Source organism: Thamnophis sirtalis, unplaced genomic scaffold, assembly GCF_051295495.1.
Source record: "Thamnophis sirtalis isolate CommonGarterSnake01/CBP01778 unplaced genomic scaffold, rThaSir2_p1.2 scaffold_2, whole genome shotgun sequence".
NCBI classification, from domain to species: Eukaryota; Metazoa; Chordata; class Lepidosauria; order Squamata; family Natricidae; genus Thamnophis; species Thamnophis sirtalis.
In genome coordinates this window covers 154,969,563-154,981,563 of record NW_028261382.1, presented here as the reverse complement: position 1 = coordinate 154,981,563, position 12,001 = coordinate 154,969,563, and the positions used below count along the sequence as shown (strand labels likewise).

The 12,001-nt window shown below is 35.7% G+C and overlaps 1 protein-coding gene across 1 annotated transcript in view; it reads left to right on the top strand.

The window, feature by feature from the left end:
- PIEZO2 (piezo type mechanosensitive ion channel component 2) overlaps positions 1-12,001 on the top strand; it is a 217,105-nt gene that overhangs the window by 173,596 nt on the left and 31,508 nt on the right. The window contains exons 32-34 of the mRNA XM_087707301.1: positions 2,676-2,779; positions 5,035-5,133; positions 9,458-9,557. Of these exons, the coding sequence (XP_087563427.1) occupies positions 2,676-2,779; positions 5,035-5,133; positions 9,458-9,557 (303 nt within the window). The remainder of the gene's footprint in view (positions 1-2,675; positions 2,780-5,034; positions 5,134-9,457; positions 9,558-12,001) is intronic.

Sequence of the window (12,001 nt, the reverse complement as noted above, 5' to 3'; positions counted from 1 at the left end):
TAAATTATTCCAGCTCATTTCATTCTTTCTGATTCATTTTACCCTCATTACATGTTTTAGGAAACCACTATAGAATCCATATTATTGCAATAATGCATATACTTGTGAACCGCAACCTGTGGCCAAGCCCTGAAAATGAATACTATCCACTAGTATTATATGCCCTTTTAAAATAATTATCCACAGAACTGTAATTCCATATTTGGTGAGCCAATTTCATTTCTAAATATTTTAATATAATATTTGAAGAGTACTGTTGTATCTCAACAGAAAGTGTCCATTATCTTATGCCTTCTGTGCTGACATAGAATTCTCAGGGCTTTTCTTCTGCATGGCATGAAAAACATGTTTTCACACACCTGTTGCTGTCTAGAAGTCTCCAAAACATGTGCAAGAATTAGTCTGTGGAGAAGAAAATAATGTTGTTTCACTGGTTTACTGTCTGTACATCCTCCATTTCAATGATCAGTTACAACCGATGTGTGAAGAAATGGTTTGTAAGTAGAGACATACGATCTTATTGAAAATTAAGCTGCAATTTTCAATTGAGTCACATTTCTCTACCACATTAATTAATGCCTGCAAGAGTGCATTATTGCAGTTTAATCATACCATCCTTCTATAGATATATCAACTTGCATTAATTGGGTATAGACCCTGCAATGTGCAGTTGAATTATATAAGGGTTACTAATGACTTATATAAGACTTACTAATGACTTCTGTTAAGGACACTAAGAGATAATAATAAGTTAAATGATTATAGATTATTATAATTTATTTGTCAGTTCACTTACTAATAAAAAATGGATGAATTATTTTAATATAGCCATAAAAGAACAGAAGTTTAGATAAATGCATTTTGAGAAAAGAAACTGAATTATAAATTACAATGATAATTTAGAATCACTGTTTAAATAAGATGTCATATATATTCCTATTTTATGGATGGAACATATTGTTACCAAGGAGATTCATAGTGCCCCCTGAGCGAGAATAGATCTACTCTTCATCTATCACTGTACATATTTTACAACCAATGTGATCTTTTACAAGTAGATTTACATGCCATCTTTATGCAAACAACTACTCATACTTTTAGGAGATACCAACTACATATACATCCTAGATTACATACTGTAATTTTCAAACTATATATTGGTATGTGACATTAGAATAAAAGTCTAAAGTTAATTCCAATATGCAGCTAAGTAAAGTTAATTATAAAATTTGTAAATAATAAAATTCAAATAAGAAAGAGATTGGCGATTTTCTGTGAAAATACATCTATGCTATGGATTAATTTTGTGTGTAGCAGTTCATAAATCAGGGTGATATGATCAAAACCATAACTGTATACAGCAAGAGCAATAACACTTAGGTTTATGTATTGCTCCATAGTGCTTTATAGTATTCTCTAAGCAGTTTACAATATCAGCATACTTCCTCCAACACTCTGGGTCCTTATTTTACTGACCTCAGAAGGATGGAAAGCTGTTTCAAACTTGAGCCAGTCAGGATCAAACTCCTGTGGGCAGAGTTAGCCTGCAATACTACATTCTAACCACTGCATCACTACAGTTCCTTCTATGGTACCCAAGCTCTTCTTTCCTTGTTTTAGATAATTATCTGACTACATTTTCTTCACTGTTCAATTTTCTAGCTTTTGATTATTCTATATTATTCAGATATTTTCCTTATTTGCTTTCCACTTCTTTTTAATCTTCAAGCTAAAGAAACATTTTCTATAGGGCACAGCTTATCAATTTATCTTCGACCTAAGATACATTATTTAATATATGGTTAGATAAAATATAGGATAAGGTATGATTGAATAATTTATTTTTATGGTTCAGAAAGCTATATAATGAGGGTCAAATATAATCTCAAAAGTCATTCTATCTGTGTTTCTTATTATAATAATAAATATATTAAAATATTTTACTTTACTTGCAAACATTGTCTTAATAGGCAAATGTAATGCTATGACTTTAATTTTATCTCTTGCTTAATATTTAATATTTAATTTATTTTTTCTTTTTTTTTTTATCCATTTGGACTTATTAGCTTATTTAATGTTTCAAAAAATGAGCTTCTGTTCAAGGATATAAGGCCCAGTTCATTCATATTCTCTTACAACTTGAAGATATGGAGGCATCCATTTCACAATTTACAAGCAGAAAGTGTTATCTACAAGAATGTATTTATCGTGTTGTTAATATTAAGCTTAAAGACTATAGGAAAAGAGAAGAATGCTTCCACATGCTAGCAGACTTTTAGCAGTATTAATTTTTGAGCTATTGTTTTGGTGGGGGAAGAGAGCACATATTATTTTCATTTGTTCCTCTGGAATTAGAAAACTCTCAACCTCTCACAAATAAACAATTTTTGGAAGTTATGAATGTTGCAAACTTTCATTAACATATTCCAACTTTTTCCTCAACTTTTCATCTGATTATTCTATAATGTTCCTATTATTGAGGTTTCTTTTTTGTGATGACAAACATCCCAAGAGATCTATGTGCCTTGCTTGCCTTTTCTCCATTTTTGTATGTCCTGCCACTGATTCCTATAACTATAGACCTACTTCTCTGAGTCTTTGAGTCCTGGCTCAGGATAGCTCTTATGAGAATTGTTTCCTTACGAGAAATAAAAAGAATATTTCATTTTGCTTAGTGGTCAGAAGTGGAGATTATTATTTGTTTGAGTCGGACAGTGAAGAAGAGGAGGAAGAGGAAGGAAAGGAAGAGGAAGAGCCTCCCAAAAGATCTGCTTTCCAGGTACTGTTTTCACTTGTATGGTATTCCTACAAACAAGATTGGCTACCGGATGTGCTCAAAATGGTGGCCACAAATTTGTGATCAAATCTATGCCTATTTTTTAATGGACATTGCCAACTTGACTTTTTGTCCATACCTTGCCTACAAAGGCAGTTTGATTGGTCTGAATTGTGACAAAATAATGATGATATATATTGATTCTGTTTAACTGATTTTTGTGTACATCATAATTGTCATAGTTCTGCAATACAAGAATGATATTGGAGATGGCTTTCCATTCAATTATACATGTAGCCTGGTTATTTTTATTTTTTTATGTCCTTAAATGTATTTTTTAAAATATATCAATAATAAGTTATTTAAAAACCTCTCAGTTTCCATTCCTTGATATTGTTTAGATGCCTTTTGCCTTGGGTGAAAAGACTACAGGTTTGAAGATAAACTTTTGTAAGCATAGATCTTTGAATAAATCTCTAGTTACAAATAAGGCTGACAATATATTGAAAATAAATGTATCTATCTTAGAGGAAATTAAGCCAATACTGTTTAGATATAACAGACTCCAGCAATCTGATTAATTTATGCATATTCAGATTCAGAACAGGTGCCCCTAGACATCAAAAGAGCAAAAATGTCAAGATAGGTTCACAACCAGAGCTGTCATCTGAATGTTTTGAACATATCCACACACCCATGGATTACCTTATCTGTATTTTCATAAAGTAGGGCAATCTGATATTCGGTGTATTCCATGGCCTAAATTCTTTAAAGAGACCATAGAGGTAAATTAGCATGGAAAATTATAGCATAGTCCAGGTACATGTGATCCTATCACATCTGCATCCATAATTGTACAGCTGGCTCTCAGTAAGATATCAGAAGTTTTTAAAATGAAGATTGGGATTATTTATTTAGGAGCTTGTGGTAAATTGAGCATGATAATTTCTATAAAGTGCTATATATTTGGATTGAATTCATAGGGCAGATTCACTCTACAGTATATACTTTACATTTTGCCTAACTAAATATTGTAATTTTTGTTTGATTATTAGTTTGACTTCTTTTTCTAACTATCCCAATCCAAAGAGACTTTAGACAGCCAACAATAGCAATATGCATGAATTAATCAATTCAGTTAAAACCAATCCATTTTTATTATATCCAAGCCTATGCTGTTATGGTGCCTATAATCAGTATGGGCCAAATACACTTGTTTATGTGGACACTTGTTTGAGCGCTCCACAAATAGGGATATCATAGAGAGGCCTGAGTTATTGTCCATGCCTCATTGGTTTTGAAAGGAAGTAAGAGTCTCAACATCTGTAGAAGTCCAGACCAATAAGCAAATTAAATTCAAATGAGATATTATTCAAAATAACCCACTGAATAAATTAAACATTTTGATTTTGGTCTAGAAGACTGCTGGTAAACAAAACAAAGGCTATAAAATAGTTGCTATTCTCCATTGTTAGGATTGTCCTTCCAGTAGTCTGGCTGCTGCATTTTGTATCAACTGCAGCTCATACAGAGAGTGTTGCATTAGTAGTTAATTTAACTGAAACTGTAATACCAGCTTCTCAAGCTATCCTTTATAGGACACATTAATTTTATTTTGTTACGATTGAACATATTTATTAATTTATATTAGCTTACATGATAAATACCAATTACAAAAGATGTATTGTTCATTTGAAACCTGGCAGTATTTTCTAGCTTTATCAGAGATGCTAGTTTAAAGTTCATGAGTTGAAAGTTATTTTTGTGTATTATGGATCCAAAAATTATATAAATATCCTGAGTTTATATTGGTTTGTCCTAAACTGTTCTATACTAGTTTTTCATTGTACCCTTCTTATTTATCTTGCAGCAGATGAATTAGTTTTTTTTAAAAAAAAATCTGAGAAATTATAGAATGGTACAGTATATGTATATGTCTGTCATGAATTTTCTATCCATTCATAAAGATATTAGAGGCAAATACAAGGATGTGTAACTATAGTGGTGGATTACTAAAGATTCGTTTAGAATGTGCTTTCCTAATTCAGACTACTAATATATGATTGTTACTTGTGTAACTAAATCACTTTTATGTACTGTCCTGTAACTAAATCTAATGCACGGCAAAATTGAATGCTCAATTAACGTTGTTTTTAACTTAATATCAATCCTACTGCTAATAGAATTCTACAGTGTGTTTCTTAAAATATTAGCCTTTACAATTTCATTAATTTATCTTGCTTTGTCCTTCTTTGTAGAGAGCTATTGCGAAATTTGCTTCAGCCATTTTAGCCTTGCCAAAGTCTATTATTAAACTGCCCAAAACTATTCTTCAGTATTTAATCAGAGCTGCAAAGGTATTTGATATTCTATACCATGTAGAATAAGATCTTGTTCCCATTGTATTCTGCAGAGTATCCCTTTACTGCATTTTTCCTCTTAATATGAGTTTAAGGAGGTTTTGTGACAACCAAGGATTTGACTTAATGTTTTCAGTTAACCAACCTGATGTTGAGATCTCGATTTAGCTATAATGATAAATATCAGAAAGAAAATGCAAAGCCAAATCTTTGGCATAATCCTTGACTTTTTATCTAAACTGTATTAAACAGATTCCATCAAATTGCATGTATTTCTAGGTACTGGATAAATTTAGTAAAGTGGGATTTTACTCTATATGATAATATTTGTCAGAAAGATTGCACAAGAATGCAAAACAGAAGGTAGATTATAGAAAATTTGGGAGTCTGTATTTAAGAACAGCTAACCTTAAAGCATCTCTGAATTTGTTCTGTCAAAAGTTGTTAATATATTGTAGAGAAGGGGTCTTCAAACTTGGTAACTTTAAGACTTGTGGACTTGTGGATTTCAAAGAAGACAGAACATTGACAGAAGCTCCCTCCTTTTTTTAAATTATTTTTTTTCTATGTACATAAGTCACAAGCTCATATCCTATTTTATTTTTATGAAGTTAAATATTTTTTAAAATACGTATATTAATACACACCAAAGTGTATGTTATGCATTAAAACAGAAGTTTTAAATACAGTTAGGGCAGTGGTTGGCAAACCACGGCTCGCGAGCCACATGCTGCTCTTTGGCCCTTTGAGTGTGGCTCTTCCACAAAATATCATGTGCGAGCATGCATGTACAGTTTGATTGAAACTTTGTGGCCCATACGCAGAAGTCGGTTTTCAGCCTGGGTGAGTCTATTTTGAAGAAGTAGCATTAGAAGAAGTGGGGGTATCGGTCGGTCGGGCAACAGGAGATGCAGCGCAGGTGGGCCACGGGATACGCAGCGTAGGGAGGCACGAACGATTCATGCACAACTTGAGTGAGTCAGTCAGTCAAAAGTCTCATTGTGCAGTGGTTAGTCGCATCCGCAAATCACGCGTGGGTGACAAAAGTACCTACTTGAAGCATAAAGTTACCTGTATTTTACCAATCAGCTGCAAATCCTACAGGTATTTTTGTCATCAATTTTGGAATTATAATTATTTTGTGTTGGTGGCTTTATTATTATAAAATGAAACATTTTTAGGTGCCCTGCTTGAAATGGCTACAAAGAAGAAGCAAAGAAAAACGGAAGACAAAAACCGTGAATTTAAAGTTGAATGGACCAAGACTTTTGTGTTTATTCAAAACTTAAATGGCCTTCCGGCCTGTCTTATTTGTCAGGAAAAATTGGCACATAACAAGAAATCAAATTTGGAGAGACACTTTACAACTAAAAATGTGTCATTTAATACTAAATATCCTGTCGGTGATGCAAGGAAGAAAGCAGATGAGGAACTTCAGAAGAGTCAAGAAAAATCAAGTTCTGATTTAATTACTGGATGCAATCTTCCAACAATGTTAATATTGCAAGTTTTGTGGTTAGTCAAGAGGTTGCTAAGAGAGGAAAACCACATAAAGACGGCGAATACATAAAAAGTTGTTTTATAAATGCATCTGAAGAGCTATTTCGGGATTTTAAGAACAAAGTAGATATTCTAAAAAAAATTAAAGAGTTACCATTGTCTGCTAAAACAGTGAAAGATATAACAGTCAAAATGTCTTCGAATATAACCAACCAGCAAGTTGAAGATCTTAAATTGGTTTCAGCTTTATCAATAGCAGTTGACGAGTCTTGTGACATAAATGATACAGCGCAAGTTTCACTTTTTATTTCATCTACAGGTCCTAAGGAAGAACTTTTAGGATTATTGCCACTCAAAGGTTAAACACGTGGAGAGGATATAGCAAATGCTGTAATTGAGTGCTTTGAAAAACATCATATTCCACTCGATAAAACTGTCTCAATTTCAAAGACGGGGCAAAAAGTATGACCAGCGTAAGAAATGGGTTTGTTGCTATTTTGAAAGAAAAAATTAATCACAAGATACTTACTTACCATTGCATCATTCATCAAGAAGTGCTTTGTGCTCAGACATTTCCAGAAGAAATTTGCAAAGTTATGGAATTGGTGATTAAGATTATCAACTCCATTATAGCTAAAGCTATAATCATCGCCAATTTAAAGAATTTTTAGTTGAAATGGAGAGTGAGTACACAGATCTTCTGCTGCAGCATAACAAGGTACGTTGGTTATCAAGAAGAAACATTTTGAAATATTTCGCTTCCTTATTAACAGAAATTAAAGCATTTCTCCTTGAGAAGGGTGTTCACTATCCAGAACTAATGAACGATCAGTGGATCCAAAAAATTTATTTCATGGTAGACGTTACGTCTCATCTAAATCAGCTTAATCGTAAACTACAGGGGAAAGGAAACACATTTTTTTCGATGTTAGAAGAAGTTATTTCATTCGAAAACAAATGATCTCTTTTTGCTCAAGATTTTGAAAGAGAAACTTTGATTCACTTTCCAAGCCTGTTGAAACATTACCAAGAAAATAATTCTGATATTGACATTTGCTATTTCAAAACAACATTTTTAAATATGAGGGGAGCTCTTCTCAACAGGCTTCAGGAATTCAGAAACAGCAAAGCGACATTAGCCTTTGTTAAAAAAAACTTCTTAATGCTACTGTAACAGAATTAAATTTTTCTCCCTTTAATATTGACATTGGCAACTTTGAAATGCAATTGCTGGATTTAAAAAACAAAGAATGGTGGAGCTTGAAATTTGAACGTCTTTGTGTTGATATAGAAACATTGGAGAAAAACAAATGTGAACTTAATTCACAGCACAAGTGGCCTGCTTTGAAAAACCTGGAGAAGGAAGATATGTTGATTTTTAACACCTGGAATAATATTCCTGACTCATAAAGTCAATTGAAAAAACTAGCATTTGCTGTTCTTTCCTTATTCGGGTCTACATATTTATGCATACAATCATTTTCAAGCATGAACCTTATCAAGAATAAATTGAGAAGTCGTCTTATTGAGGAGAACCTGGAATCGTGCCTAAAATTAAAAACAACAACATACAAACTTGACTTACCCAAACTTTCCAAGGCCATTGTTCACATTAGTGTTCGTCAGTCATTGTCATGATTTAATTTTATGGATATTGTAAGGTAAATTGTAAGGAATTTAATTTTATCAATAAATAATATCATTATTATTATATCAAGTTTTATTCAACGTACCTATAGTTTAACAGACTTAAAACTTTAAGTAAAGTTTATAGGGTTAATATTAGGGAACGTTGTGGAGTGAAAGAAGATGTAGTGTTGAGGATTGAGAAAGGTATATTGAGATGGTTTGGACATATAGAGAGTATGAACGAAAGGAGATAGACGAAACAAGTATACAAGACGAGTGTGGATGGGAGAGTTGGAAGGGGTCGACCTCAGCTAATGTACCTCAATCAGATTGAGGACATTTTTAGCAAAGGCCAGTTTAGGAATATCCTAATTAAGTTAATAACAGTGTACCAACCTATATAGTTTAAGTTTAAAAAATTTGGCTCTCAAAAGAAATTTCAATCATTGTACTTTTGATATTTGGCTCTGTTGACTAATGAGTTTGCCAACCACTGAGCTAGGGTAACATTAGTGATTTATATAATGATGACATATGCTATCTAAGCATGCTTATCTTGTCAATAAACAATCTTCTGTTTATTTTCTCATCTGCTTTCCTTTGCATGCATCTATATATTTGTGTTGGCTACAGCTAATAAGTGTCATTAATAATACAGTGTTAGCTAGAAAAAGGTTTTCATTCTGCAGATTCATTTTTTTTAATCTAACAGTTATTACAGAAATATTTTATTAATCATATAAGTTATGGATTGGGCAAATAAATATTTAATACCAAGGAATAATAACATGAAAAACGTATTCCTGTTTTGAAAGATTTGGTCAATCATTTAAAAATAATTCCAGATATTGCCTAACTGGATCTGGTTTGTATTTGTATGACACTAAAGTTAAAATTAACTTGAACACTGTAGTCTGTATATAAATTATTGTTTCTTTTTCAGATTTTTTAACATAATTGTTACAGATGCATACCAAATTCATAAGAATCTATAGTTCTGCTCAAATGTTTTTATTTATCAAAGTCACAAATATTATTTGAAATATTTAGACTTGAATGAATCATTTCCTAAATGATTTATGTTTCCATAATCTCCCAATTCTAAATACATTTTCCAAATCTATATGCTTTTTGTTATCTGCTTAACATTTACTTACTAGAGAACATGAATAAATTGATTTTTCCCTTCTAGTTTCTTTATCAAGCCTGGATTACTGATCCTAAAACTGCCCTACGACAAAGGCGCAAAGAGAAAAAAAAGAATAAAAAAAGGCAGAAAGTATCTGATGATGGTATGCTTCAGAAATATTCTCAGTTATCTGTTAACTATACAGGTAGCATTTTCTGCTCTGATTGTAGAAGAGCCATAATTTACATTCAGAAAATCACAAGTAGCTTCCATAGTTTTGCTGTGATCTCTAGTTGGGATTCTCAGGAAATTATGATTTCATGGAGTTTACCAATCAGGATGTAGTTCTTCAGTTTACTCACATGGAGTCTAGGCAGCCAAAAAAATATTGAAATAAAGCCCAAGGGAATAAAGAAAGGAAACAGAATAAGGAACTTCAAGTTCAGATTGACTGACAGTCCAATTAATCTTTGTTTGCTAATTTATCAGTACTCGTCATGGGCATTATATAGACTAATACCGTTAAATGTCTATGGAGATCTTCAGTCATCCAGGTCATGGTTGTCCCAAAGGTGCATTTTCAAGAGGCAACTGGATTTTTTTTCTTTGAAGATGTTTCACTTTTCATCCACGAAGCTTTTTCAGCTCTGAAAATGGATGGGCAATGGATGGATTTATATTCCTTGCAGACAGCTGGTCATTTGCATTCTTTTAGAGTGTCATTGAGGCCACTAGGAGGTGTCCTCAGGGTCATCTGAGAAGTGCAAATGGATGTGGAGCCTTCTTGGAACTGCTGAGAAAACCGTGTTGTCATTGAGAAGTTGGAGCTCTGCTTTCTGCATGATGTTTGGGACAATTGGTGTGGGGATATGAATTAGGGACGTGCAGTCAGGGGAGGCAGGGGAGGCGGGGGGGAAAAAAGAAATTTTAAAATAATTAAAAAGGCTGTTGCTGCCAGACTTCAAGTCACAGTGACTCTGAGTCTGCTTAGTGCTAACTGTAGGGGGAGGCGAGAGAACTATTGGCCTCCTTTGCATAAGGAATTTTTCACCTTTTAAGAGTTAAGCAAGGGTTAAAAGGCGAAAAATTCTGTTTGCAAAGGAGGCACATGATTCTCCCGCCTCCTGATCTGGGAGCAGCAAATCATGCCTTGACAGCCTTGCCTAAGTAAGTTGCTTTTTTATTTAATTTTTTACACTTTCATCATGGCGGGCGGACAAGAGGAGAGTTGAAATCCACAGCTGGAAAAGGTATGTGGATCGGACAGAAGGAGGGGGGGATTCAAAATTATTTGTAATGTAAGTAATTGTAATTTGTTTTTATTTTGTGTGTGTGTGTGTGGTTTTTTTTTACCCGCCTCTGCTGGTGCGCGGGCTGGCACATTTATTTATTTTTTATTATTTTTAAAGCCATGCCGCCTCAGCCTGCCATAGAGCGAAACATGTCCTGGTTTGTGGCCGGGAGGCACGCTGGCACTTTAAAGTGCATGCCGCCCGGCCACAAACCATGACATGTTTCGCTGTATGGCGGGCCGAGGCGGCATGCACTTTAAAGTGCAGGCATACCTTCCAGGCCAGCCATTCAGCATGTCCCGCTGAATGGCCGCCCCGGAAGGCATGCCAGCACTTTAAAGTGCATGCTGCCTCGGCCCGCCATACAGCGAAGCATGTCCTGGTTTGTGGCCGGGAGGCACGCTGGCACTTTAAAGTGCATGCTGCTGCCCTGCTGTATGGCCAGGGCAGCGGCATGCACTTTAAAGTGCCAGCGTGCCTCCCGGCCACAAATCAGGACATGTTTCGCTCTATGGCGGACTGAGGCGGCATGCACTTTAAAGTGTCGGCATGCCTTCCGGGCCGGCCATGAATATAGCTGCTGCAAGGGGGGGGCTTTTGAAGAGAGGAGGGGTGAAGGAAAGTGAGAATGCGGAGTCGCCTTTCAGGGATGCCAAAGTGGCGGGAAACCAGCACCGCCACCAGAATCTAAAGCTTTTGGCGGCTCCAGACAGGTGAGGCAGGGAGTGGAGACCCAGGTGGTTTCCTTCGCTCCCCTGGCATTCATTTTTGCATTCCTGCATTCGCTGGACTTCGCGCTCTTCTCTGCGCCTCCCAGTGAGCAAGCGAGCGGGGATCAGGCTGCCTGATCCCCCATTGCCCGTTCACTCGCTGTTTCGCCCACCCAGACCGCTTCGGCGCTGCTCTGGTTACCTCTGTCCATCTGCACCCGGCAGCTGCAGTGACATCATCAAGATGAAGAGCGAGAGGGAAGAGCCTGGCCAGGAGAGGGCCCCGGGGGCAGGACTTTAAAGTCTCGGCGCCGCATCCACCATAGAGCAGGACCGGGACCCGCTTTATGGCGGATGCGGTGCAGGACTTTAAAGCCCTGCTGGCAGGGCCCTGCCACCGCTTTAAAGCCTTTAAAGGCAGCCCAGACGCTGCAGCGGGGCTTCGGCGGGGCTTTAGCGCTTGCCTCACTGGCCATGAAGGTCACCGCACGTCACTGATATGAATGGATTATAAACGGACACAGATAAACCTCCAAGTGGCCTCAAGGACTCTCCAAAAAGAATGCAAATGACCAGCTGCCCTTCCTCACCATCCATTCAGAGCT